The 25,085-nt window shown below is 44.8% G+C and overlaps 1 protein-coding gene across 7 annotated transcripts in view; it reads right to left on the bottom strand.

The window, feature by feature from the left end:
- The window catches only part of LOC110336245 (RNA-binding protein 14), a 29,436-nt gene extending 6,104 nt beyond the window's left edge, over window positions 1–23,332 (bottom strand). For 2 of the 7 annotated variants that reach the window (XM_029545986.1, XM_029545984.1), the window contains exons 1-2: window positions 5,348–5,517; window positions 3,898–4,320 (exon numbers count right to left, since the gene is read on the bottom strand). In XM_029545986.1, the coding sequence (XP_029401846.1) occupies window positions 3,898–4,309 (412 nt within the window). In that variant the 5' untranslated portion in view covers window positions 4,310–4,320; window positions 5,348–5,517. Of the gene's footprint in view, window positions 1–976; window positions 1,687–3,897; window positions 4,321–5,205; window positions 5,542–12,080; window positions 13,328–14,075; window positions 15,541–22,862 lie in introns of those variants that run through there. The other 5 variants (XM_029545979.1, XM_021218672.2, XM_021218702.1 and 2 more) reach the window with 5 other exon arrangements.
- Window positions 23,333–25,085: the final 1,753 nt, after the last annotated feature.

Genomic DNA, 25,085 nt, shown 5'->3' on the forward strand with positions numbered 1-25,085 from the left:
AAGTGATCTTTTAAAATTGTTCTCTCTCATCTGATAATTAATCATCCTAATAGGGATTCTCCAAAATCTGACTCTCCAAGTAAGAGTCAAAAGGAAACTGGGCAGGCTGTCAACACACACACAAGACGTGCATTTTAATAAGAGGACAAGACAAAGCTCAAAGAATAACCAACAATGTTAAGTGAAATAAACTGCTCAGAGTGGCAGAATTTAAGGGCTTTCTCGTATAAGAGAGAAGATGAAAAAAGCTGGGCATGGTGGCCCATGCCTTATTCCTAGCACTCTGAAGGCTGAGGCCAGAGGAGTTAAGCTTGAACCCAATTTGAGTTACATATAGCTTGTCTCAAAAACTAAGAATGTGAAATTTTAAGAAAGTGCTCCAAAAATGAAAAATAGTTCTAAAAGTCATAATTAAAGAAAAGCAGTTAACTTTTAGGATAAAAGTTAAAACTAAATTCTCAATCTTTCACCTAAGAAATTTCTACTAATCATGCCAACCAATTTACTGGCAAATAAATTCAAAGGGGATCTAAGTTCAGCAAAATCTTCACAATGTAATGACATACAACTTACCGAACACCCATCTTAAAAGAGGTGAACAGAGAGAGAAGGGGGCCTGAAGGATGACGCAGGTTAAGATCACTCACTGGCTACTCTTCCAGAGAAGCCAGGTTCTAACCAACAATCACATGGCAGATCACAACCACCTGTAATTCGTTTCCAGGGTACCTGACACCCTCTTCTGACAACACACACAGTGCCAGGCACACATGTGGTACAAATACAAACATGCAAGCACTGATTACAAAATTAAAAAAAAAAAAAAAAAAAAAAAAAATCCCCCCCCAAAAGGTGACAAGAGTCAGGTAGTAGTGACACACATCTTTAATCCCAGCACTGGGGAGGTAGAAGCAGGCATATCTCTGAGTTCAAGGCCAGCTTGGACTACAGAATGAGTTCCAGGGTAGCCAGGACTACAAAGAAACCTTGTCTCAAGAAAAAAACAAACAAAACAGTGACTAGAAAGATGGGTGCTCCAGCAGCAGAGAAAGTGATAAAATCATCTCTCATACGAAATCAAAATTATATTCTAAAAAATTAGAAAAGGGAGCAGAGGCACAAAATACAAACCCAGTAAATCTCAATAAATTTAGGTTACAGATCAAAAGAAGACAGGCAATTATTATGTACAAACCATACATAACAACTACCCTGGCATGTGCCCAGGAGACTACATTTTAGTACATAACAAATTAGAGAAAAGACATGCAGCCAAGAAACCAACAGACACATTTAAGACATGAAAGTATTTGATAAATGCCCTGATCTAATAATTTGTGGACTCTGGTGTCCAAAAAGGGAACTAAATCTTTTATAATTTTCTTCAAGTAGGCAAACAAAAAAATATATACCAGATTATAATAAACTAAAAGGGAAAAAGATCAGTCAGGTAAATAACATTACTCAGCACAAAGGTTTAATCAATTATTAAGAAATGAAACAGAATTGCTAGACGTTTGGGGGACACACACCTAGAAGAGGCTGGAGGCAGGAAAATGGCTTGAGCCCAGGAGTTTAAGGCCAACCTGGGTAATATAAATGAAGAGAGGAGGGGAGAAGAGATTGTCTCCAGTTGTGGCTCAGCAGCAGAATGCTCTGGGCTCCATCCATCTCTAATACCACTTTCTAAAAATATATTAAGGGAAATAGTGTAAAATTAGCCAGACATAGGTCAATATCAGAGCCAGAGTTTCGGATACCCAATTACAAGAACACTTGTCCTCAAAACACACCACACAGTCCCCCCTTTACACATGGAACTGCCACCAGCACACACTTCTTTTGTGATTGAAATGCTGAAAACTCTAAAAATTAGGTATCATACCATGACCCTCCACAAAAGCAGTCTTTGCTTCCAATTAAGTTGTTGACAAAATAATTCTCAGCTTCCAATTAAAAGAAAAAAGCAAACTAGACCTGAGGGACCTGTGACAATTTTAATAATACACAACAATACCCATGACACAGGGCATTTGTCACATGGGGGTGGAGAGTCAGACTCTCAGAAACATTTAAGGAAAATGAACAATGATGGCAGTAAAGCACTGTTCAGAAGTAGTACTGAAGAAAGAACTAGCCGCTGCTTTGTGAAAAAACAGCCAGAACCCAGGTCTGAAATATAGTTCTAGGGGTCTCTGCACTCACAGTATGCACATACACACCACACTCAAGCACACACAAAGTTATATATGTGGGATGGCTCAGCAGTTAAGAGCACTTCCTGTTCTTGCAAAGGTTAAATTCCCGGCACCTGCATCATTTCATAGCTCACAACTATCAGAGACTCTAGTTCCAAGGGATCCGACACCGCCTTCATTGACCTCTAGAGGCCACACTCAAAAATCTTTGTATGTGGGCATAAATTTTCTTCTTCATTTTTTTTCTTTCTTGGTTTTTTTTTTTTTTTTTAAAGAAACATAGCTATGAGTTACAAGACTGCTATGATATGCAAGTTGAAAAACTGTTTTGACTCTTGGAATCTAAAAGGATGAAAGGAGTTGAAAGTTCAGCAGGCAATTCAACCAATTTTTTTGTTGGCAGGGTTTTGGGTTTTTTTGTTTGTTTTCTCCCCCCTCCTTTTTGGTTTTTCGAGACAGGGTTTCTTTGTGTAGCCTTGGCTGTCCTGGAACTCACTCTGTAGACCAGGCTGACCTCAAACTCAGAAATCCCCCTGTCTCTGCCTCCCAAGTACTGGGATTAAAGGCATGTGTTACCACGCCCGGCTCTTGTTTGTTTTCTTGAGACAGGTTTCTTTTTTGTAGCTTTGGTTGTACTAGAACAGGCTGCCTCTGACTCAAGTGCTGGGACTATTTAAAGGCATTTTCCAACACCACCCAGCTTCAACAGTCTTTTAAATGCCGCTCTTGACAAGAAACTTTTAATCTTAAAATAAAATACCTCCCAAATCAGATGATAATGCACATCAACACCCAAGCTGCCCTCCATGCATAAACAATTCCGCTAACCAGGACTCCATGGTAACACATAAACTAGCCCAAGATGTCTAAATCGATCGCCCCCTATATGCACATGAAACCAACCGGAATACATGCCATTATTGCTCCAAATCCCAATGCCTCCTCCCTAGATTCTTTAAAAAAAAGGGGGGGAAGGGGGATCTTCTAAGTGGTTTCTCAAATATAACTCCTTGGCACAAATGTACATCAAAATTAAATAGACCTATAACTTTCAAAGCTCATTATTTTTACTGAAAAGAACTGAGACAAGAGGGTAAAGTTCAACCCAGAATTCTGTCCCTATAAGTGTCCTTTTCTTCTGGTCTCCCTCTATCAAGTGCAACACAATGGTGATGCTGTGCTGTGCTGAGCCAATAAAAGCCAGAGGCAAGCACCTTGCAATTCGAAAGGGTGGGGGGCTGGGGTGGGCAGGTGAAGTCTTCAGAGAAAGGACTTCAAAACAGGCTCAGAGCCTGAAAAGGCTCAACATAAAAACCAAGCTTTCCCCCACCCCTCTAGAACATCATTCTCCATTTTATGAAATTTATTGCACATTTCTTGCATTGTTTCTGAAAGCTTCACAAAAAAAGAGGTTGAGGGTCAGTGGACTTTATTCCAGGAGTAAAAGAAGCCCTTGTCACCTAACTACCCTGAGTTCCATCTATGGGACCCAAATGGTAGGAAAGAACAAACTTGCCCAAGTTGTCCTCTGATCTCCATGTGCAGGCTGATGAACACACACACACACACACCTTTTGTTCAAGTGTATCACCCATCCTTCATCAGCCAATAAAATCCTTCCATCCCAATTCCTTCCTTTTCTCAACCAATTCATTCTTAACAGCCTTGTACTGAGCACTCTACCAAAAGAGTGATTCACCTTGAAACTCTGTGTTGTCGAGGCCCCTGATGGCCTCCACCGCATCCTCTGCCCGCTCCATGTGTACAAAGGCATAATCTTTCACGATGTCACATTCGATGACTGGGCCGTACTCCTCAAACTTGGCCCGAAGCTCTTGGTTGGTACAAGTGGGGCTGATGTTGCCCACGTGTAACTTGGTTGAAGCTTTGCTCTTATTCTTGCTGGCTTCCACATTGATGTTCACTCCGTGCAGCTTGTAGTGGTGCAGGTTGCGTATGGCATCCTCAGCGGCCGTCTTGTCCTCTATGTGCACAAAGCCATAATTCTTAATGATGTCACATTCCAGCACCTTCCCGTACTGCTCGAAGAGTGAGCGGATCTCCTGCTCTGTGGCCTCCCGGGGCAGATTTCCAATGAACAGCTTCACCATCTCCACACAACCTGCAAGTAAAGAAACAAGATTTTTAGGAGAAGACCTCCAGTCCATAACAACTATTTAAATAAAGAAGAAAAATCAAATAAATAAATGACTCCCATCATCTCCTTTCACTTTAGCACACAGTCCCAAAAGTTTTCTCCTGTATACAGGCATGCTCTTACATCTCCAAGCAGTAACGAATGTGGAGTTCAACAAGAGCCTGTTTCTATTCCTCACCAGAAGTTCTATAAAAGAGGAAAACTATAACAAGGCAGACTTTTGTAGACAAAGGGGATTCTGTGGTGCTGTGGCTCAGACCTACAGCGCAGTACATTATAGGCAAGGATTCTGCCACAGAGCTACCCATCCCTCACCTCAAAGCAATAACGCTCTAAGTTTCCAGCAAAAAAAAAAAAAAAAAAAAAAAGCTACAGGTACTGAGAAGCTACTCACTTTGATGACATTAGAAAACAAGATTCTAACTAATAAACTTGCTAATTATAATTACTTCAAATTAGCTCTTCCTCGCTTAGCAACCATTTCCGGAAAAGTGGGTCTTAAGAGTAACTACGTTCCGGAATTTCACTCGGAGTAGTGAGTTCTGGGATCAACCAGATAAAAAGCATGGAAAATATAGAAAATGCAAGAGTAGGGGGAATCCTTTGGGGTGGGGGTGGGGGCATGTCATTACAGGCTCCTACAGAAAAACTGGTCAAAGACCGGTGCTACAGTTTGGTAAGGAGGCCAACAATGCCCCTGGCATGACAGATTCTCGAGATAAATCTAAGCTTTATATAGGTGGAAACCCCAAAGAAGGAGACTGGGCAAAGCAGAGGGTAAGGTAGACAAAAGAAAGCTATCCCGGGAGTAGAGAATGGGGACTTGGAGGAAGGTAGTTCCAGGCTTACCGCACTAAGTCGAGGACCGATGTCGGCTCTCAGGGACGGGTGCGCAGACCGCAACCCCACTAGGACAACTCTGACACCCAAGGGAGTCGGGTGAGTTTTTAACAGAGCAAAGGACACAGTGGAAGAACGTGGAGTCTCTCACCGCATGGATACCTGCAGGTCCTCCTCCTTGCAGCGCGGACGGTTCTGACAAAACGCTAAAATGGCGGCGGCCACGGCAGTGACTCTGGGTAGAAAGAGGGGTGAACCTACCCACCGGATTGGCCGTTCAGTAAAGTAAAAGGCTGGCGTTCCCGGAGATCCTCTTCCTGATTGGTTACCCGGAACGCCAATTACCTGAGAGGCCAGGAAGAGGTGGAAACGTCAGTAACCTGGAGCTTTTATACGAAAACCAATGAGCACCCAGCCTAGTGAAACCGAAGCCACTGATTGGGCAAGAGGTCCATCTGAAGGTGGAGCTAGAAACGCGGAATTCTTCGAAGCGCGGCCAGCCTTTAGGCAGAATGAGCAAGGTGCCGTGCCTCAGTGTGGCAATCTGTAGCTTCGTGGCTCCAACTTTGTTAAGCTTTCACATTTTGCCACTTACACATGCACACCCTGACAGAATTCAAGCTCTGTCACAATTCTGCACCCCTCTCCGAGAGTCACCACGCCCCACAGCGTGGATATTGCATCAGTCAACCTACACAGACCTCCCATGATAAATAGCCAAGCTCCCGCCCCTACTTAAAATCAACCCCCACTTTCCAATTTAGTCCTTCTGAGTCCCAAAGTTACCCCAAAATTATGAGTATCTTTACATAATTTTAAAACTCTAAAACAGTCAATGGATCCAACTTCGATAATAGTTCAATGACCCAGACAATAGGGAGGTCAGAGACCTAGGAGACACTGGGGTTAAGGTTCCCTTTAGGAAACAGCCTCCTACCTCCCCAAAAGGTGAGAAACACAGACTGAAAATTGACACCCACCCCCGACCCCAACTTCACCCCGCCAAAAGAAGAAACAAAAAACAAAACAAAAAACGGGAACAGCAAAATTTGATTTTGTTTAGTTTTATTGGGCTCCATTAGCCAAAACTGTTAAGTTTAAACTCCCTAAAACTGACCTTGGAAAAAAGGCTTGTGACATTCAGCTGTAAACAAATACAACGGAACATTCTTCACAGGGTCCAATTCCCTCACATTTTTCTCACCCACTGGCTGCTTCACATAAGTCCATACTCAATGTGCAAGCAACTTTAGTCATGACCCTCTGCAAAGCAGCTTTTGAAGATGGAGATAAGTGTGAAAGGTGCTGAATGGAAAACTTAAATGTGAACAGGCAGAAAGCGGGGGGGGGGGGGCTTCATGAGACTAGGATGATCAGGAGTAAAATAACAAATGGAGCATACTACCACCCAAAACTGCCAAAGAAAGAAAAAGCCAAACAAAAGGCAGAGACAGAAAATAAGCTACTGGCTTCAGTAGCAGAAAATTCGTCTATAATTTAAGGCTAGGAAATAGGCCCCTTAAAAACATTAACTATGCCCATGGTTTCATTCTGGGGCACCTGAGACTGAGTAAAAGCCACCTGAGATCTGTAATACAACAAAGTTCCACTGTCCTGCACAGGCCTTTCAGAGGGGATCTAAAATGCATAGCCACATTTCAATATGCATAAAGAAATGCATAGGGTATAGAAATCATTTTCTCTCAGTTTAATCATCTAAGTTTTCATATGCCAAAATTCCTGGGGGTTGGGGTTACAATAGCAAACAAGACCAATTCACTCCACTAAACTAGAATCGCTACAAGTTTGAAGGGGAAGAGACTGGTAACAAGTCAAGGGATCACAATTCCCGCCAGGGTGCAGACATCAAGACAACCAAACCTCACCCTATGACCAATCCTCAAGTGGAAATAGTCAGTCTCCAGACAATACCAGCACTTGAGTTAAATGCCAGACTGGCTATACAGCAAGTTCCAAGCTAGCCAAGCCTATATAGTGTGACTTGGTCTAAAGGAAAAACAGGGAGGGGGATCCAAGCTTTGTGGTCTAACAAATTTACCCATCCAGGTTCTGCTACATTCTCAGTCTCCTTAGTTACTACCAGTCCTCCAGATTGACTGGATTTATTGTCTCTACCTATTCAGAATAATTATTCTTCAAATTTTTTACTGGCCAATCCATCTAAAGTCATGGACCCTGACTTATAACTATTTACTTTCACAAATAATATACTATCATTTGAAACTATCTTGTTCACTTTCTGTATTATATGGCCTCAATGTTGGAACTACCCTGATAACATGAAAGACACTCAAATACTTGTTAACTAAGAAACTAATGTATGAGGTAACTTTTTGATAACCATAAGGGACTGAATTTTCAGTAACGTAGATATGCTGCTGATTGAAAAGGTTATATATATGCTCAATAAGGGCCACTGCCTAACATATGGGGTTGTTTAAAATCCCAGTATAAGGGAAAAAATTATTGGTACTGTAAACATACTCTTGTCCCCTATATCATCTAGAACAACTTTCCAAGCTGGTAATCAACTCAAAGGTGGCTTTTTAATCCTAACTTTGACAAATGCAGCAAAATGAGGCCTTAGGTAAAGAGGCTGTGTCTTCATATTAATGTCTATTTACTCAAATACAGGTTAATACAACTATATAAACTTGGTGTTTTCACTTTAAAAAAAAAATTAAGGTACCTAATTCAAACTGTTTATCTTACCCCCATCGCCCCACCTACAAACTGAGCCCCATCACTATCCTGGAATATTTTTTAAAATCACCTTGTCTGTTGGGCTAGGGATGTAGCTCAGTAACAGAATGACTGCCTAGCAAGGACCTGGGTTTGTTCCCCAGCAACATGGCAAAAAATTTCTCAGATGTCTCCCTCCCTCCCCTGATCTTAAACTCAGGGTCCTCCTGCTTTAGCCCTTCTCATGCTATGGATATAGTTATGAACCAACACATTCATCTAACAACTTACACCTTTAATAAATAACTAGCTCCTGGTCCAGAAATGAGTTACAAGCATGACAAAAGTTCAAACTAAAAGCCAGTATCCTTCAAGGATGGTTATTGGAATCAAAAGGATAACCAAGTATGCCAGCTTCAACCCCACTGCCAGCCATGCCACCTCAATCCCCTTCTCTTCTGGTACTGTAAACTTTATTTTCAGTAAACAAAGAATGTGATCCTAGGACACATACTGAAGAGGAGCACCAAATTAGGTGTGGTTTAGGATTTTTTTTTTTTTGGTTTTTTGAGACAGGGTTTCTCTGTATAGCCCTGGCTGTCCTCGAACTCAGAAATCCGCCTGCCTCTGCCTCCTGAGGGCTGGGATTAAAGGCGTGCGCCACCACGCCCGGCTGTGGTCTAGGATCTAAGTAACAATTATGCACTACTATAGCAAAAATTCAAATTTTAATGTGACTTGTATGTGCTGTATTCATACCTATATCCCAAGCCCAAGTCCTTTGCACAACTAAGCACTTCATGGAGTCATCTTGGTGTACCCAGATCTAATGTCTTTTCAGGTGTATGTGTGTGTGTGTGAACCTGAGTGCAGCATGTACTGGGCCTACAGAGGGCACTGGATGCTCTAAAGCTGGAATTAAGTTCTGAACTACCAAGTAAGTTCAGAGAACCAAACCTGGGAGCAGAAAGCACTCTAAACCGATGAGCCGTATCTGTAGCTCTGAGATGAGATTTACCTGCCTACGATGCCATCAATTGTCATGTGCTCATTCACCCCATCCAGCATGACTATGGATAATAATCACAATTACAAGAGGGTAAAGGCATTTTGGTTTCCATGAACATATAAAAATGACTTTTAACCAGGTAGTAGCAGTCCACACCTTTAATCCCAGCAGATGGACAGAGCTACACAGAGAAAACTTGGGGGGGGGGGGGAACAGGACACTTTTTTGGCAATAAAAGTATCACCTCTTTGCATTTCTGAGCCCAATGATTTAAAAAAAAAAAAAAAAGACTTTTAAGCAATACTTAGAACCATGATCATTGTCAGATAAGGAAGGCTACAATTCGGTTGGCAGAGTGCTTCCTAACATGCAGGAGTCCCTTGTCATTCAAATCCTGAGCACCACATAAACTGGGCATGTTGGTACTATCAATAATACTAAATACTAGCACTTGGGATATGAAGACAGAAAGATCGAATTTCAAGGTCATCTTCAGCTGCATATGAAGTTGGGACCCTGACCAACTTGACACATGAGAAAGAAAAGACTCATTATGGTGGTACATACCTTTAATTACAGCACTCATGAGACAGAGGCAGGCAAACAGCTGAGTATGAGGTGAGCCTGATCTACACATTGAATTCCAAGCCAGCCACTGCTACATAATGATACCCTGTCTCAAACTTAGGAAAAAAAAAAAATGCTGGTTGACAACTCGCCAATAGTCATACAGCTAAGAGGCAGCAGAGAGCCAGCATTCAAATTCAGCAAACCAGAGGCAAGTCTCAAGTTTTTCTCTAGGTTAAACAAGACCGAGTTCCCAGTACTGCCATCTCAAGCTTCCCACACAGTCTCAAATGACTCAGTTAGACCAGAAATCACTTGTAAGAAATTTTCTTCTGGAAACTCTCATTTAACATCATTTTAAAATAGAATCTAGATAAATATCTAGCTCCCCGTGTGCTATATTCTATTAAAGAACATTAGTCCATCCAAGAGTGGAGGCTTGCACCTTTAATTCCAGCACTCAGAAGGCAAAGGCAGGCAGATCTCTTGTGAGTTTGAGGCCAATCTGGTCTAAATGGTAAATTCCAGGACAACCAGTACTGTTACACAGACAGATCTTAAATAGATAGATAGATAGATAGATAATAAAAAAAAACTAATAATAAAACTAGTCCATAAATCTAGTGAACGTGTTTTCACTATGACTTTATGCATTCATGCTGTTCTGTGGTCCACTGACTTGGCTTGATAAGACAAAATGCCTGAAGGACCAGCAGATGTGCAAGGACTTTTGACATAGCTGGGGTACGGGAGGGTTGTATACAGAGAGAGAATTAGAAGCGTAGCACCTCTAGAGACTGGGACCTCATTGATAAGTCTCATTATCTCTATTGCAAGAAATAGAACCACAGTCCACCCAAAACAAGGCTTTAAAAAGCCAACCCTCAAATGAGAGCAGACTGACAAGGCTAAAAGCCTCTATGCAGTATTGTTCCAGGAATAAACCAACAAGGTCTCCAATATGGCCAAGGTATACAAGTACCGTGTAGAAGCTGAATGACCTGAAGATACAAATGAAAGCCGGGTTCCCCAAAACACTCATTACATTTCTGTCCTCCCATTTACCAAAACCAACTTGTAAGAACTTGAAACTCAGAAATCTATAAAAAAGCAAAGCTGAGTGGGTTATAGAATTAACACAGGTGGGTGTTAATTCTATAAATAAAAGGATGTTTTTAAACAATCTGCAAGAGAAAGGAAAGTGACAAATGATTTAGCTGTGTAGCTTCTGGCTTTAGTGAGAACCCCAAGGGCTGAACAAGGCATGTGGATCTACAGATAGCCGACCGTTAGAATGATCCAATAGGCCAAACCACCTTGGAAAGTTTGGACTGCAATAAAGATCAACACAGGTCCTGGAAGCATATTAACCTGGTTTTGGGAGCAGAGGGATTTAGTTTGTTTGGTGGTGGTGTTTGGGTTTTTTGCAGGAACCATGGAATTGTGACTGTGGCAGAACAAGGACTGGAAAGGAAAATGACAAAGGAATACTACAAATACAAAAAGGCCACAATCTCAGCCTGCATTCAACCCTCTATTCCCTCAGTCACACCAAGCCTGTACCTTGGCCCTCAAGTCATTCTACCATCACAGCGAAAGTATCAAGAAACCTATCCTCCCATTCTACCCAGTCCTGCAAAAGAATGAAAATGAACAGCAAAGCACAAGAAGGGGAGGCAATGAGCAGAAAGAAAGAAGCAAATAAAAGAACTCTGACCCCTACACAGCCTGAAATTTATCCCACTTAACCACAAAAAAAGAACTAGGAATACTAAGGCATTTGTACATGATGGGCAGAAGGAAGAAGACATCTGGGGCAAGCTACTGTCACAGCCAAGTTCATATGAAGCCAATGAAGGAGGCATATACAACCCACCCAAATCAACTATCAGTGCGCGCATGCGAGCGAGCACACACACACACATATAAACACACACACACACACACACATATAAACACACACACACACACACCCTCCCTTTTGCAAGACCCAAAAATCTCTCTAAAGCATTCTTCCCCAAGGACTATCAGGTTTCAGTTATTGTTCCACTTAACTAGTCTTCTTTCATTTACCCACCAAGTTCATGCCTCCATTTTATTCCTGGTCAAAACTACCCAGGTCTTCCACCCCAAAAGTATAAAAAGAATTCTGGACTCTTCATCCAATCTTGGCATCCCTACTTGATATTTGCATCCCAGCCCCTTCTCAAGAATATGTCTGTTATAACACCTTCAAATATAAACCCAGAAAGACAACATCTAAAAACCGTAATAGATGCTGACAGGGAAAAGGAGTCTCAGGTGCTGTGATGACCGAGCTTGGCAGGAAACAGGAAGGATGCTCCGTGGTGAAGTTCAACAGGCGAAGAAGTACCAGGATTGGCCAGAACACCCCATATGCTTCAAATTCCCAATGTTCTCATTCCTCCAACCACAGGGCAGTACCAGGAGTGGTATCACTCCCACCCCACTATATCTCCTTTCCCAGATCCCAGGCTCAACATTCTCAAGCCCACAACCTGAAGGCTTCATTAACCTTGTAAACATTGCAGCTGCCCATTAGCCATTACCCAGCCCAGCCAGATCGAAGCCAGAACCATCCTGCTGTACTGTAGCTTTTGTTTTATTTTTGTTTTCCCTGAACTGGGAAAAAAAATCAGGGACATTGGTCAAACTTAAGTAGAGGTAATGGCATTGTTTACTGAATTTTGATGTGATCAACTAAAATTGATTGCTGAGAAAGTCCAACCACTTGATCTGAACTCTCCAGTCCCAAAGATGGCATGCTATTTAAGATGAGCTTAATTCCATTGGTCACCAGGAAACCATTCCAATCCCCACACTCAAAGCACCCTTCCACACCCACTCTGGGTCTTCAGGCTGCCTTTCTTCTAGCTGTCACGTCTTCCTGGATGTCAAACTGGCTCACCTGACAGTGCAATCAAGACAATGACAACCAGGTTTCCAAACCACGAATCGCCCCAAGTTTTATTTGTAGTCCATACAAAAGAAGGGAAAAGAATTAAGATTTCTAACACCACCTACTTGTAGAGATAGGGAATTGGGACTATGCCAGTCACCATCAGCTAAAACATCAGTGGTAAGTGGGGATTTGGACACATACCAACTGACTGTCCCAACAGGATCTCAGTCTCAACAGTCTCTAAAGAAGGACAGTCAGGGTCCCCTGGACTGCTGGCATAGCTGGGCACATAGGAAATAGCTAAAGTAAGTAACCCTTTCCTGGCCTCCCTCACATCTAAAAAGAAAAACGCGCCGCCTGACCTCAGCTGTAGGTTGTATCACCTCCAAACAACCTTAAGTATCGCGCAGAAAAATAAAAGGGAGCCAGGAAAAAAAATAAAAATATAAAAGAAATTCCCATTCTGGGGAGATGGCTGGGTAGAGGGAAAACCACAGATCTAAAGCCAGTAGCAAGATGTGCTGCTGAGGCAAAGAAACAAAGCAGGTTACTGCCAAACACAAAGGGGTCCTCTCCTGGGGAAGGCCCACATGATAGAGGGAGGGAATGAAAAGCCACCATTGGGAGAGGTATGAGAGAGGGTGGTGATAACCTGGGTCTGCACCCTACCCTACCTCTTCCTCTCTCTCCCTTCCTGTGGTGCCCCATCCCCAGGATGGCCCTACATGCGGCGCTGGTAGCCAGAGTGCATCTGAGCTGCCCGCAGGTAATCATTATAGGAGCCCGAATAGCGTGCGTAATCGGAATGGGCATCGGGCAGGCGACGGTAATCCAGCGAGGACTTTGTCGGCGAGCGGCGGAACGAAAGCTGCGACTCTGATAAACGGCGGTAATCAGAGAGCTCGGCTAAACGCCGGTCGGAACCATACCTAGTCGAGAGAAGAAGACAGTTGGTGAATGAGGGGAGGGCTCCAGGTAGGCCTAGGGGAGATGCCATTGGGGACAGGGAGGGTATACCAGATTTGTCTCAAACCGTTGGTTTCCCTGTCAGAAGGCTCATCGTACTACCCAGGTCAAGGAACCAACCTGGGTTCTCCAAGTCAGTGGGAAGCCAAGCTGTCTGCTGAAGCTCTCCCTTCCAAACCAGCCAAGGTGAGTCCTGGCCTACATTCCCAAACAAACTATTCCCACTCAGGGGCCCTGCACTGAAAGACCTTGGTTTATCAACAGAACGACGGACGAAAGTAGGGTCCCCAACTTCCCAGGGTGGACGCACCTCATAAGCTTGCCTCAGCCAGTGAGTGCCAAAAAGGACTACTTTCTTTCACATCCATCCCACCAAAACCAGAACAAGGGAGTGAGTTTAAGGATCCTTCAGACAGTGGGAAAAATCTATGAGCCAATCCTGCAAAGCGTGGCTCCATCGGTTCATCAGGCTCTCCTAGAATGATGGCGTTTCCTGGCCCTAGGTTTGTTGGTATCACCCCAGGCTGAGCACTATGCCCCACCTGAATCCTGATGACCAGAGCTGCTCAGACACTCACCCTCATTACTTTTGGACATCCCATAGAAGTAAGACCAAGGGAGGGGCCAATGGCTCCTGTTTCCCTCCCATGCCAACCTCAGCCCCTTGCCCTAAGCCCCAGCTGGGGGCTGAGGCTGGGGGGCATACAGTACCTTTTTGACATGGCGACAGCCTTTTTGTAGGGATCGTCGTAGCTGGCCCGGGGTGGGGAGAGGCGGGTACGCTCATAGGGCGGCGGGGTGCTGTTGGCGTTGGCAACGGCCCCCTGGGACATAGACAGGTAGGCTGCTGACGGCTGGCCCGTCCCATCGTAGGCACTGCCCGGCTGGCCACGGTAGGAGGCAGCAGCCTGGGGATGCTGCTGGGCAGCATAGGAAGCAGCCAGTGAGGCTGATGACTGAGTGCGGTAAGGAGCTGCCAGGGTGGCAGAAGGCTGAGCCCCATAAGCAGCTGCCGCACCATAGGAGCCAGTGGCCGCAGCAGCAGACTGAGCTCCATATGAGCCTGACAGGCCCATAGATGCTTGAGCCCCATAACTATTTAGCTGGGTCTGAACAACTGGTTGAGCCCCATAGGAACCAGCCATTGGGGTAGTGGCTTGTGCAGCATAGGCAGCCGGCTGGCTGGCATAAGCAGCAGCTGTGGCCGCTTGTGCCACATAAGCAGCAGGCTGGGAAGAATAAGAAGCAGCCTGTTGTGCAGCATATGGGGCAGACTGGGCACTGTAAGAGGCTGAGGGCTGGGCACTGTAAGATGCCGCCTGGGCTCCATAAGCTAGTGAGGAGGCTGCAGACTGGGCACCATAGGAGGCTGCTTGAGCCCCATAGGAACCTAGGGAAGAAGCTGCTCCCTGTGTGTTATAGGAAGAAGCAGCCGCACGAACCCCATACGAAGAGGCAGCCTGGGCGCCATAAGAGGATGGCTGGTTACCATAGGAAGCAAGGGAGGAGCCCTGAGCCCCATATGAATTAAGCGAAGAAGCTGCAGCTGCCTGACCCCCATAAGTGGAAAGGGCTGAGGCTGAGGGCTGGACTCCACCATATGGGCCAAGCGAGGAAGCTGCAGCAGACTGGGAACTAGGGCTAGCCAGCTGACCCCTGTATGGGGCCCCAAGGGAGACAGAGGGCTGAGCACGGTAAGAAGCTGCCTGAGCTGTCATGGGCTGAGTCCGATAGCCGACACCCAAAGAGGCGGAAGGCTGGGCCCTATATGCAGCTCCCAGAGACACTGAGGGTTGGGCCCGGTAGGTGGCTGGCTGGGCCGTCAGAGGAGCCACATAAGAGGCTCGAGGAGGTGAACGGCGCAGGGGGCTGCGGTCGCGACCAAAGAATGGTGGTGTGGGCTGACGGGCTTGCCCATCAAAGCCACCAGTGCTGTTGCCAAAAGCCTGCTGGTAGTCGAAGGTGGCAGAGAAGCCACCAGTTCCAGGGAATGCTGTGTCCCCAGCCCCTGGTTTCTTGGTCTTGTCCCCAGACTGGATAGCCAGGGCAGGCCCCTTCTTCTGCCCCTTGGTTGAGAGTTCCACGTTGATGCGCTTGCCCTTCACTTCTTTGCCGTTGAGCTGCGCGATGGCGGCTTTGGCATCTGCTTCCTTCTCCATGTGAACAAACGCGTAGTCTGATAAAGCAGCAGACAGAGGGTTAGCAATTAGGGGGGCAGGGCATGCTACCTAGTGGGTCCCAAACTGGACACACAACAGCACCCAGCTGTTGCCAGCTACATCCAGGTCTCTCTAAGCCCTCCTCTATGTATGCCATGAAGTGTGGCCGATGTGTCACCAAACTTTTGACTGTTTCAAGCAGTCAGCCACCTTTAACTTTGCCCTTCTCTGTTCCCCTGCCACCTCAACCAACTTTCTGGTGAGAAAAGGAAAAGCAAAGACGAACTCGGGATAAAAATCTTCACAGTGGATAGAAATATAAACCAGCAAGCATTCCTACATGACTGAGTGACTCCGTGTTCTCAACTCAAGCACATCTAACACAGCTTACTGCTCACCTCTAAAGCTAAGAGCGAGTGTAAAACACTAGAAACCACTCACATTCTGGCATGACTCACTTCTCAGTCTAGGTGCAATTTAGTAAAAGCAGAGTGACTACAAGAAGCAGCCACAAATGTCTCCAGTGTAACCTCCCCCTTTCACATTACTTTCCAGTTTTCACAGTCACTTCATACACAAGAAGTCTCAATTCTGTAAGGAAAAGACCACTGCCTTCTCTTTCTGTCAAGTATGATCAATGTAGCTTGCTGTAAATCAATCAATGCCAACGCCCAGCTAACTCTTCCATGCCCTGTTGTTTCATCAGTCTTTATCCTGAGAAGTCCATGGACAGGTCTCTGTAATATTTCTAAAAATGCTACCTTGAACAGAAGCTAGAACCTATGAGTGTCAATGAGATAAGAGAATAGATATAATCCCACATTATTTCCTCTATTTCCTCTTTAAGGGACAGAAGAATACCTTCATCTTAGAAGACTATTTACTGCTTTTCTCAGTTTACCGTAGGTGGCACGCTTTGGGGGGAGGGGCAGGATTAGCATAGGAAGGGTCTCACACGGGAGTGCTAGTTCATGACTGAGTAATGCCACCAGCCACCTACCTAGGCTCTCTCATTAAAGACCTGAGTAAGTTGTGTTGGGAGAAAGTCAAAGACATGATATTGATCTGAGAACTCTAATCACTTACAACATAGGGAAAAACTTTAAAGGGGAAGAAATTCTTGGTACCATCCATACCACAAACTATAGCACCATCAGCAGGGTCTGAAGAGCAAGGATGAGAACCTATCTTGAGAGATAAGGCTCTGCACGTAGCTCCACTGTGAACCTGTGGCTACTTTAAGGCATTCAACAGCTAGGATCCAATCTCTGTCATATCAATTTAAGAAATAAAAAATAATCTGGATGGACTAAGGTTCCATTTTTTTTTTTTGGGGGGGGGGGGGGAGACAGGGTTTCTCTGTATAGCCCTGGCTGTCCTGGAACTCACTTTGTAGACCAGGCTGGCCTCGAACTCAGAAATCTGCCTGCCTCTGCCTCCCGAGTGCTGGGATTAAAGGCGTGCGCCACCACACCCTGCTTAAGGTTCCATTTTTTATAAAAACAGATTATTGGAAATGACACCCAAACGCCTCCAAACAAATAACCTATCTTTAGGGCTTTTATTCTGAGATGCCTTATCTAAACTGTTCACATACAACAAGTCATCTCCTAATTTGAAGACAATGAAACCTCCAAAGAAATAAAAGACAAAAACCAAGTTCAGTATAAGGTAAATGATCCTGGGCTAAAAATTCAAAGGCCCAGCTTTATTAGATCCACCCATCACTGACTATTTAGGTGACCTTAGAGAACTTCCATTTATTTCCCTACTGGAAAAATTTATCCTAACAACCTCAAGTTAAAAGTAAGAAGACAGAAATGCCTTGTGAGGTTTAAATAGATGTAGGACGATAATGGAGTCGTGACAGTTCTTCAAACCTAAACTAACCAGAGGTTTATTTCCCTAGAAAATATTTTTAATCTCTAATAAAACTTAATGCTACGTTATAACCTGAAAGCTGCTTACCATGATAAAAGGAGAAAATGAGGCAGGGGAGTTGGGTCAGCAGTAGTAAAGAGCACTGGTTCTCTCACACAGGATCCAGGCTGGGTTCTCAGCACCCACAGGGAGGCTCACAACCACTGACATATAATTCCAGTTCCCAAAACTCCCACACTCACTTCTGACCTGTATAGGCATGTATACATGCAGACAGAACTATTTATACACAAGAAATAATATATTTTTTGTGGGGAGGGAGGGTTTGAGACGGGCTCTCACTATGTAGTTCTGGCTATCCTATAACTCGGTATGTAGACCAGGCTGGTCTCCAAATCAGATTCCCCCTGCCTATCTTCCAAGTAAGTACTGGATTAAAGGTGTGGAGCACTATGCCTGGCTTAATTTAATTTAAAAAAAAAAAAAAAAAAAAAGGTGAATGCCAAGGTTGGTGTGCCTAGTTCAACAAATGATAGTCTTCAATGATCCCAAATTTGAAAGGTAAACCGTTCATCTAGCCACTGGACATTTCAATTGTCCTTTGATTACTGATCTCCACTTGGGATGAATCAGCTAAAAATAGCAGTTGTGGTCTAAGATTTCTTTAAAAACAGAGAGAACAGGAATCGTAAAGCTTGCCTACAAGCACAGCACTTAGGAGGTGAGGCAGACAGAAGATGAGACCAGCAAGAGCTACAAAGTGAGGAGGCACATCCTCAAAATAATTACACAGACAAATAAGCAAATGTTTTTAAAAGGCTGAACTTGTCCTCAACCTGGACAATGTAATGAACAAACAGAAACACCCAGTCAAAATTAACAGAAATCAAGATAGCTAGAGCTTAAAGACAGATGGCGCAGGAAGCTAAGGTAGAAACAAACTCTGTGAAGGACAAAGGAACCTTATTTTTTTCTTGATTTTTTTTTTTTTCTCCCTCTCTATGTAGCTCTGGCTGACCTAGAACTCAATATATATAGACCTAGATAAGACTAGCCTCCAACTCATATATATCTGCCTGCCTGACTCCCAAGTGCTGAAATTAAAGGCATGCAATGGGAGCTGGAGATGGCTTAGTGGGTTGTGTGTGTGGGCGTGCCTTTTTTTGTTTTTTGTTTTTTTTTTTTTGGTTTTGGTTTCTTCGAGACAGGGTTTCTCTGTGTAGTCCTGGCTGTCCTGGAACTCACTCTGTAGACCAGGCTGGCCTCGAACTCAGAAATCCACCTGCCTTTTTCTCCCAAGTGCTGGGATTAAAGGCGTGTGCCTCCACGCCCAGCTGGCTTAGTGGTTAGGAGCATGTTCTGCATGTTCACAATTCCTTATAATTCCAGGGGATCTAATGTTCTCTAGTTCTAGATTCCACATACAAACATAATAATAATAATAATAATAATAATAATAATAATAAATCCTGTGTACCACCATGACCACCTACCTGTTTATCATTCTATTAAAAAACGAGCTAGGAAAAGCATCTAACAAAAATTTCAATGGGTTTAAGGGAAATTAGATATCCCATCTACACCTCATACCTGGTTTTGAGTTTAAAAGGCCAAGTGCTACCCAGCATATGGTAGCAATCAGGAGGAAAGACAAGGAGGACCAGAGATTAGATGCCAACCTAGATTACTCAGCAAGGCCCTATTTAAAATAAGTCGTGAGCTGGTGAGATGGCTCAAAGAGCACTGGCTGCCCTTCCAGAGGTCCAGAGTTTAATTCCCAGCAACTACATGGTGGCACACATCCGTCTATAAAAAGGATGAGTCCTCTTCTGACATGTAGTTGTACATGCAGACAAAGCATTCCTACATTTTAAAAAGTACATAAATAAATTTAAAAAATAAAAATAAAACACGTGGCAAATAAGAAAATTAAAGATTTAAGAATTGGCTGATCAAAGTGGCGTACACCTTTAATCCCAGTACTTGTGGATCTTGTGGAACTTGTGAGTTCTAGGCCAGCAAAGTTATACACAACGAATTCCAAGACAGCCAGTGCTACACAGTGAGACGGGGGGGGGACACAGCAACAATGAAAAGAAACTTAAGAACTGGATAGTGTATATAAGACAAGTATAAGGCCCTTGGTTTGACTGCACCACCACACCACAAAAAAAAAAAAAATAAAAGCAAGAGGGAGAGGAGGAAAGAAGGGAGAGGGAAAGAGGAACAATACTTTCAAATGAGTTAGTTCAAATGACTACCCAATGAGCTCTCATGAGGGAAGCCTCTGACTCAAACAGTCTTTTTCTATCAGGAAGTTAAGTTTCTAAGCCTGATACTAGAAGGGAGTGTGAGGTGGGCAGGGAGGCACACACCTGAAATACTAGCTCATGAGAGGTAGAGGCAATTGAGATCAGGACTTTAAGGCCATCCTCAGCTACATGGCAAGTTCAGCCTGGATGGTATAAGACACTGTTTCAAAAAATGAAGGGAGACTGGAAAGATGCAGTCTTTGAGAACACCTGCAGCTGTTGTAGAGAATCCAGAATCAGTTCCCAGAACTCAACCCTTCGGCTCACAACCATCCCTCCTGACCATCCTGACCTCTGTGGGCATCAAGCATACACGTAATGCACACACATAAATACAGACACTCATACATATAAAATAGATCTAAAAGGTGAGTGTATGTGCGCGTGCGCCTGTGTACAGAAGATGTAGCTCAGTAGGCCAGGTAGTCTTAGTTACCTAGTTGATAAGACCTAAGACTCATTGCAGTAAGTCAAACTTAGACCTGTCAAAGACACTCAAAAAGCCAGCTGACAGTGAAGAACCAGACTTTGAAGAATTTCAAAGACCCATTTGCATGGAGAACTACTTCAGAGAAACCACTACATTAAGATAGTAAGCTGGGCCCAGCAATATTGCACTCCTGTAATCTCAGTGCTAGGGAAACAGAGGCAGGCAATCTCCAATTCCCAGGGCAGTCAGAGCTACACAGATAAACACTGTCTCAAAAATAAATAAACAAGCAAACAAACAAACATACAAGTTTTTTCCAGGACTTTCTATGGTGTTTTGACTCTAGCAACAAGACAAGGAGAGTACCAAAAGTTTTCCCAAATGAAAACTAAATACTTTCAACTTAAATTAACAAAGCTATATATACAGGAAGAATGGCTGTATTTTTCTTATCTGATATTTAAACCTCCCTTGAAACCTGTATAATTCCTGAAACTGTTCATCTGAGTATCTAGTAGTATGCAGCTGTGGAGACTAGTTATCACTGCTGCTGCGGAGATTTTGTTCTACAAATCACACCAAAGCCCAAGTAACCAACCAAGCAACTATGGTTTTGGTTTTTTGTTTTTTTGGTTTTTTTTTCTGTGAAATGTAACAGAGCTAGCCATCCTGTTTAAGATCAAGCTTCTGCACTTTTCAAGACCTGACAGCCTCAACCAAATGCCCATCCTCAGGCTCCCCTCCCAAAAAGGAGTAAGCTATTTATAGCATCAGAGCCAATCTCTTCTACTCCACTTCCAACCTGAAAATCTTTCACCCCAACTGAAATACCGGCATCAGTAGAAGTATGTTCAAATCTCACCAGATCTCTTACAGCAAAGGATAGTCTGTGTCATATCAGCCTAGAGCAGAGTTCTGCTGTAAATATGTTTTCAAAAGGAAAGGAATGCACATAACCTTCTCTCACAGGGAATCTAATTCTACATCCCAACCACCACCCTGTCACTTACTGCCAGTCCCAAACAAATTCAAGCAAATTTCTGGCCTACCATCTGAGAAAAAGTTAACTGAACCATACAAATTCCAATGGAGTCTGTCCCCTCAGGTACTGAATTCTACTCCCACTCTACCATCCAGACTACCGAAGAACTTCAAAAGAAACTAGATAGGTCAGTTGAGACTCTCATAAAAATTCATATGTCCCATGCATTTGCTGACCAAGTACCCAAACTGAGACCTTTCCCACTTGTTTACACTAAACAGAAGCAAAAAAACCCATGATCATACAGCCTGCTTAAAGTTTGCAATAAAGTCAGATTCCAGATATAACCTGAATTGAGGAAAACAGATGCAGTATTAAGGCAGAATATTTTGTTCCTATTAATGAACATCCTATGACCCTTCACCCCCCTCTTTGAAAAGACAAGGACTGGCCCAAATGGTGTGACTTTCCAGAACAGCAAATGAACCCTTGGGTGAGAATGAGCAAGCACCTATACCCACATTTAGTTCCTGTCCTCAAAATTCCTTACAAGGCACAAGCAGATATGAATCCAGCAGAACTAGGGAATAAACAAGGCCTCACTTGCAGGGTGCACTGTTGAAAATGACAGGGCAAAGGTAACTCTCATCAGTGAAACCCACATTGGTCTGGGTGTCCCATAAAATCTTGCCAACATAAAAAAACAGGAAAGATAAAGAGATAAAACCCCAACATATGAAAATCAACAGGGTCTGAAAAAGACACTATTCCTCAAAGGAAAAAGCAAACTAGCGAGCTGTCCTAAGATTATTCAAGCAATAAAAAGTACTAACTGAATAAATGGTGTTAAATCCAAGTTTAATAGAAATCTCACATGCCCCTCTCCCAACCAAAGCCAGAGTATACCCTTGGCAATCTCACCAAGCTTATAAAACACCTGCGCCCCGAGGCACCAGCTTAGCAAGTAAAAGGCTACCGAGGGAGAGGCTTAATAGCCCCCTTTCACATTCAAAAATAAACGAAGAAAACCAGGGCTTCCACTTGTTAAGTTGTAAAAACCAACACAAAGTGGAGGGTGGAGGAATAGAAGGAAAAAGAACAAAACCGCCAAGGCTAACCCATCAAATACTGAAAGGTCAGAGGGGTTCGGAAGAGGCCCCTCCCATACCCACAAGCCGATTCATTCCGGACAATACTAAAAAGCCCGAACCCAAGAAACCACCGAGGGCCCCGCTACCTTCCGCCTGGGAGCATTCATCAGGAAGGAACCCCAGAGCGGCCTTGGAGCTTTAACCCAATCTTTTTCCCTCTTCCCTCGCACTGACCAATGTCTGGAGAGAAAGTGGAGAAGTGGCGAACTCTTCCCCGCTCCATAATCCTGCTGGTGCCCTTCCCTTTCCATTTCATTTTAGTGCCAGGCTCATGCAACCAGGAAAAGGCGCCTCCTCCCAACCCCGCACACTCGCAAACCTCTGGCGCGTCCCCAGCCCCGTGGCTTCGGCTTGCAGTGGCCACTGCACCCGCCCAGAGCCGACTCCTCCCACTTGATGAATGTTGCTTGGACCGCAGGGGAGAAGGGTGGCTCTACCCAACTCGCCCCCAGCACCTTAGGCCCCGCTCCCGCACACTTCCCCGTCATTCCCAACCCTGAGGACCAACCCCAGAGTGAGGGGCGTGGCTAAGAGACAGAGAGCACCGCGCGTGTCCCCTCCCCCGAGCGCGCTCCCGCGTTACCTTTTACCACGTCACACTCGATGACGCGTCCACGGCGCTCGAAGAGGCTGCGCAATTCCTGACTTGTGCATGCAGCCGATACATTGCCCACGAAAATCTTCCAAGTGTTCAGGGGCCTCGGGCGCGACATCTCCACCACCAGCGCACGACCTGGACGCAGCTCGTGGCCATGCAGGGCCTCGATGGCGCGCACCGCGCCAGCGTTCTCGCGCATGTGCACGAAGGCAAACTGTTTCATGACGGCGCAGCTCATGACCGTGCCATAGGGCGCGAAGAGAGCTGCCAACTCCTCCGGCGTCGTATCCGCCCCATCGACATTGCCCACAAAAATCTTCATTTTGCCGCCGTAACCGCCTTCTCGGAGAGACGGGACCTCTCCTACAGCGACAGGCAAAACGTCCGAACGACCCGCAGTCCTCCACAGGAATGGCTGGCGACCGAGAACCCCGCCGCGCAGGCGCTCTAACCTAACCAATTGGAGGCTGCATCGAGCGCGGATAGCAGCCAATCAAAGAGGTTGGGAGCAGATGTCCTTTGACGCAGCCAATCCCAGAGGGCCTGGAGCCCCTTGTTAACGGAGGGGGTGGAAAAGGCATAGAGGCGCGCGACCAACCGCCACCTCAGGGGGAGGGGAAAGAAGGGCTGGGGACCGGGTATCGCGCTCCGGCCGAGTCCGCAGAGGCCTAGTCGGAAGAGCTACCTCCGGCCAGGGTGTGGCGTCCCGGCGGGGCCCCAAGGAAAACTTTGTTCTCTAGGGAAGTCCCGGCTCCTCCGTTCGAGCTGCCTCTGCCAAACCCCGAGTGTTGTGGTGGCAGCCTCAGTGTCTGCGGTAAGGCCGCGCCCGGAGGGAGAAACCAGGACGAACCCCTTTTAGTCTGGGATTGGCCCCCGACACTATATATGCTTGGAGATCGGAGGGGACCAGAGAGGCGCCTCCTCTATAAAGCCAATAACTCGTTCTTTGCAAGCACATTCCTTGGGGTTGCTTAGGCTCTGGAGGATTTTGCAGACAGTGAATATTGAGCGTCTGTCTCAACCTGATGGAATTTCGAGAATTACGATGGTGACCATTTATTGTATGCATGAAGTTTATCACAATATGATGTTCAGTAAAGTAGAAGGGCAGTAATCCTGAGGAAGCCAAAAGTTGGATCTTAAAAAAAAATACGAGGAGGGGGCCAGGAGTGGTGGGCACCCTTTTAATCCCAGCACCCAGGAAGCAAATACGGGAGAAATTTGTTCAAGGCCAGCCTGGTCTACGTAGTGAGATCCAGGAGAGCCAGGGATATATAGAGACCCTGTCTTTAAGAAACAACAAAAACTTAGAGGGGCTGCTCTCTGGTTAAGAGAGCTTGCTGATTTTCCAGAAAACTTGAGTTTGATTCCCAGCACCAACATGGGGGCTTACAACCAGCTAATTCCAGTTCCAAGGGAACTGGCCATTGCACATCTGTGGTATACAGAGAAACAAGCAAAACATCCACACACATAAAATAACTTTAAATTTAAAAATTGGAGCTGGGGGGCTGGAGAGATGGCTCAGTGGTCAAGAGCACTGACTGCTCTTCCAAATGTCCTGAGTTCAAATCCCAGCAACCACATGGTGGTTCACAACCATCCCTAATGAGATCTGATGCCCTCTTCTGGTGCATCTGAAGACAACTACAGTGTACTTAGATATAATAATAAATAAATCTTTTTTTAAAAAAAACTGAAAAATTGCTGGGCAGTGGTGGCACATGCCTTTAATCTCAGCACTTGGGAGGCAGAGGCAGGTGGATTGAGTTCGAGGCCAGCCTGGTCTACAGAGTGAGTTCCAGGACAGCCAGGGCTACACAGAGCCTGTCTCGAAAAAACAACAACAACAAAAAAAAAACCTAAAAATTTTCAAAAGGATGGGACAAAGCAGCCCACTGCTATACTCATAGCTTTAAGGGTCAGAAGTTGAAAGTCATCCCAAACTGCCTGGGCCATGTGAGCCCCTATGTCAAATAAACAAATAACGTTGGGGAGGGGTCTCTTGAGTCTTGGCAGCTTTCTTTTCATGTTTTGTGTGTATGAATGTTTGCCTTCAAAGCCCTTAGAAAACAAACAAGTTTAACTTCTGATAAGGACTGCAAGACTATATCCTACATCTATTGAATGCAAATCAATTGCTTTAATTAAGCTAAGACCTTATCTAGATTGATAGGAGTTAAACCTACGAAAATTTAGTTAACAGCT

The sequence above is a fragment of the Mus pahari genome, chromosome 1 (assembly GCF_900095145.1).
Source record: "Mus pahari chromosome 1, PAHARI_EIJ_v1.1, whole genome shotgun sequence".
NCBI classification, from domain to species: Eukaryota; Metazoa; Chordata; class Mammalia; order Rodentia; family Muridae; genus Mus; species Mus pahari.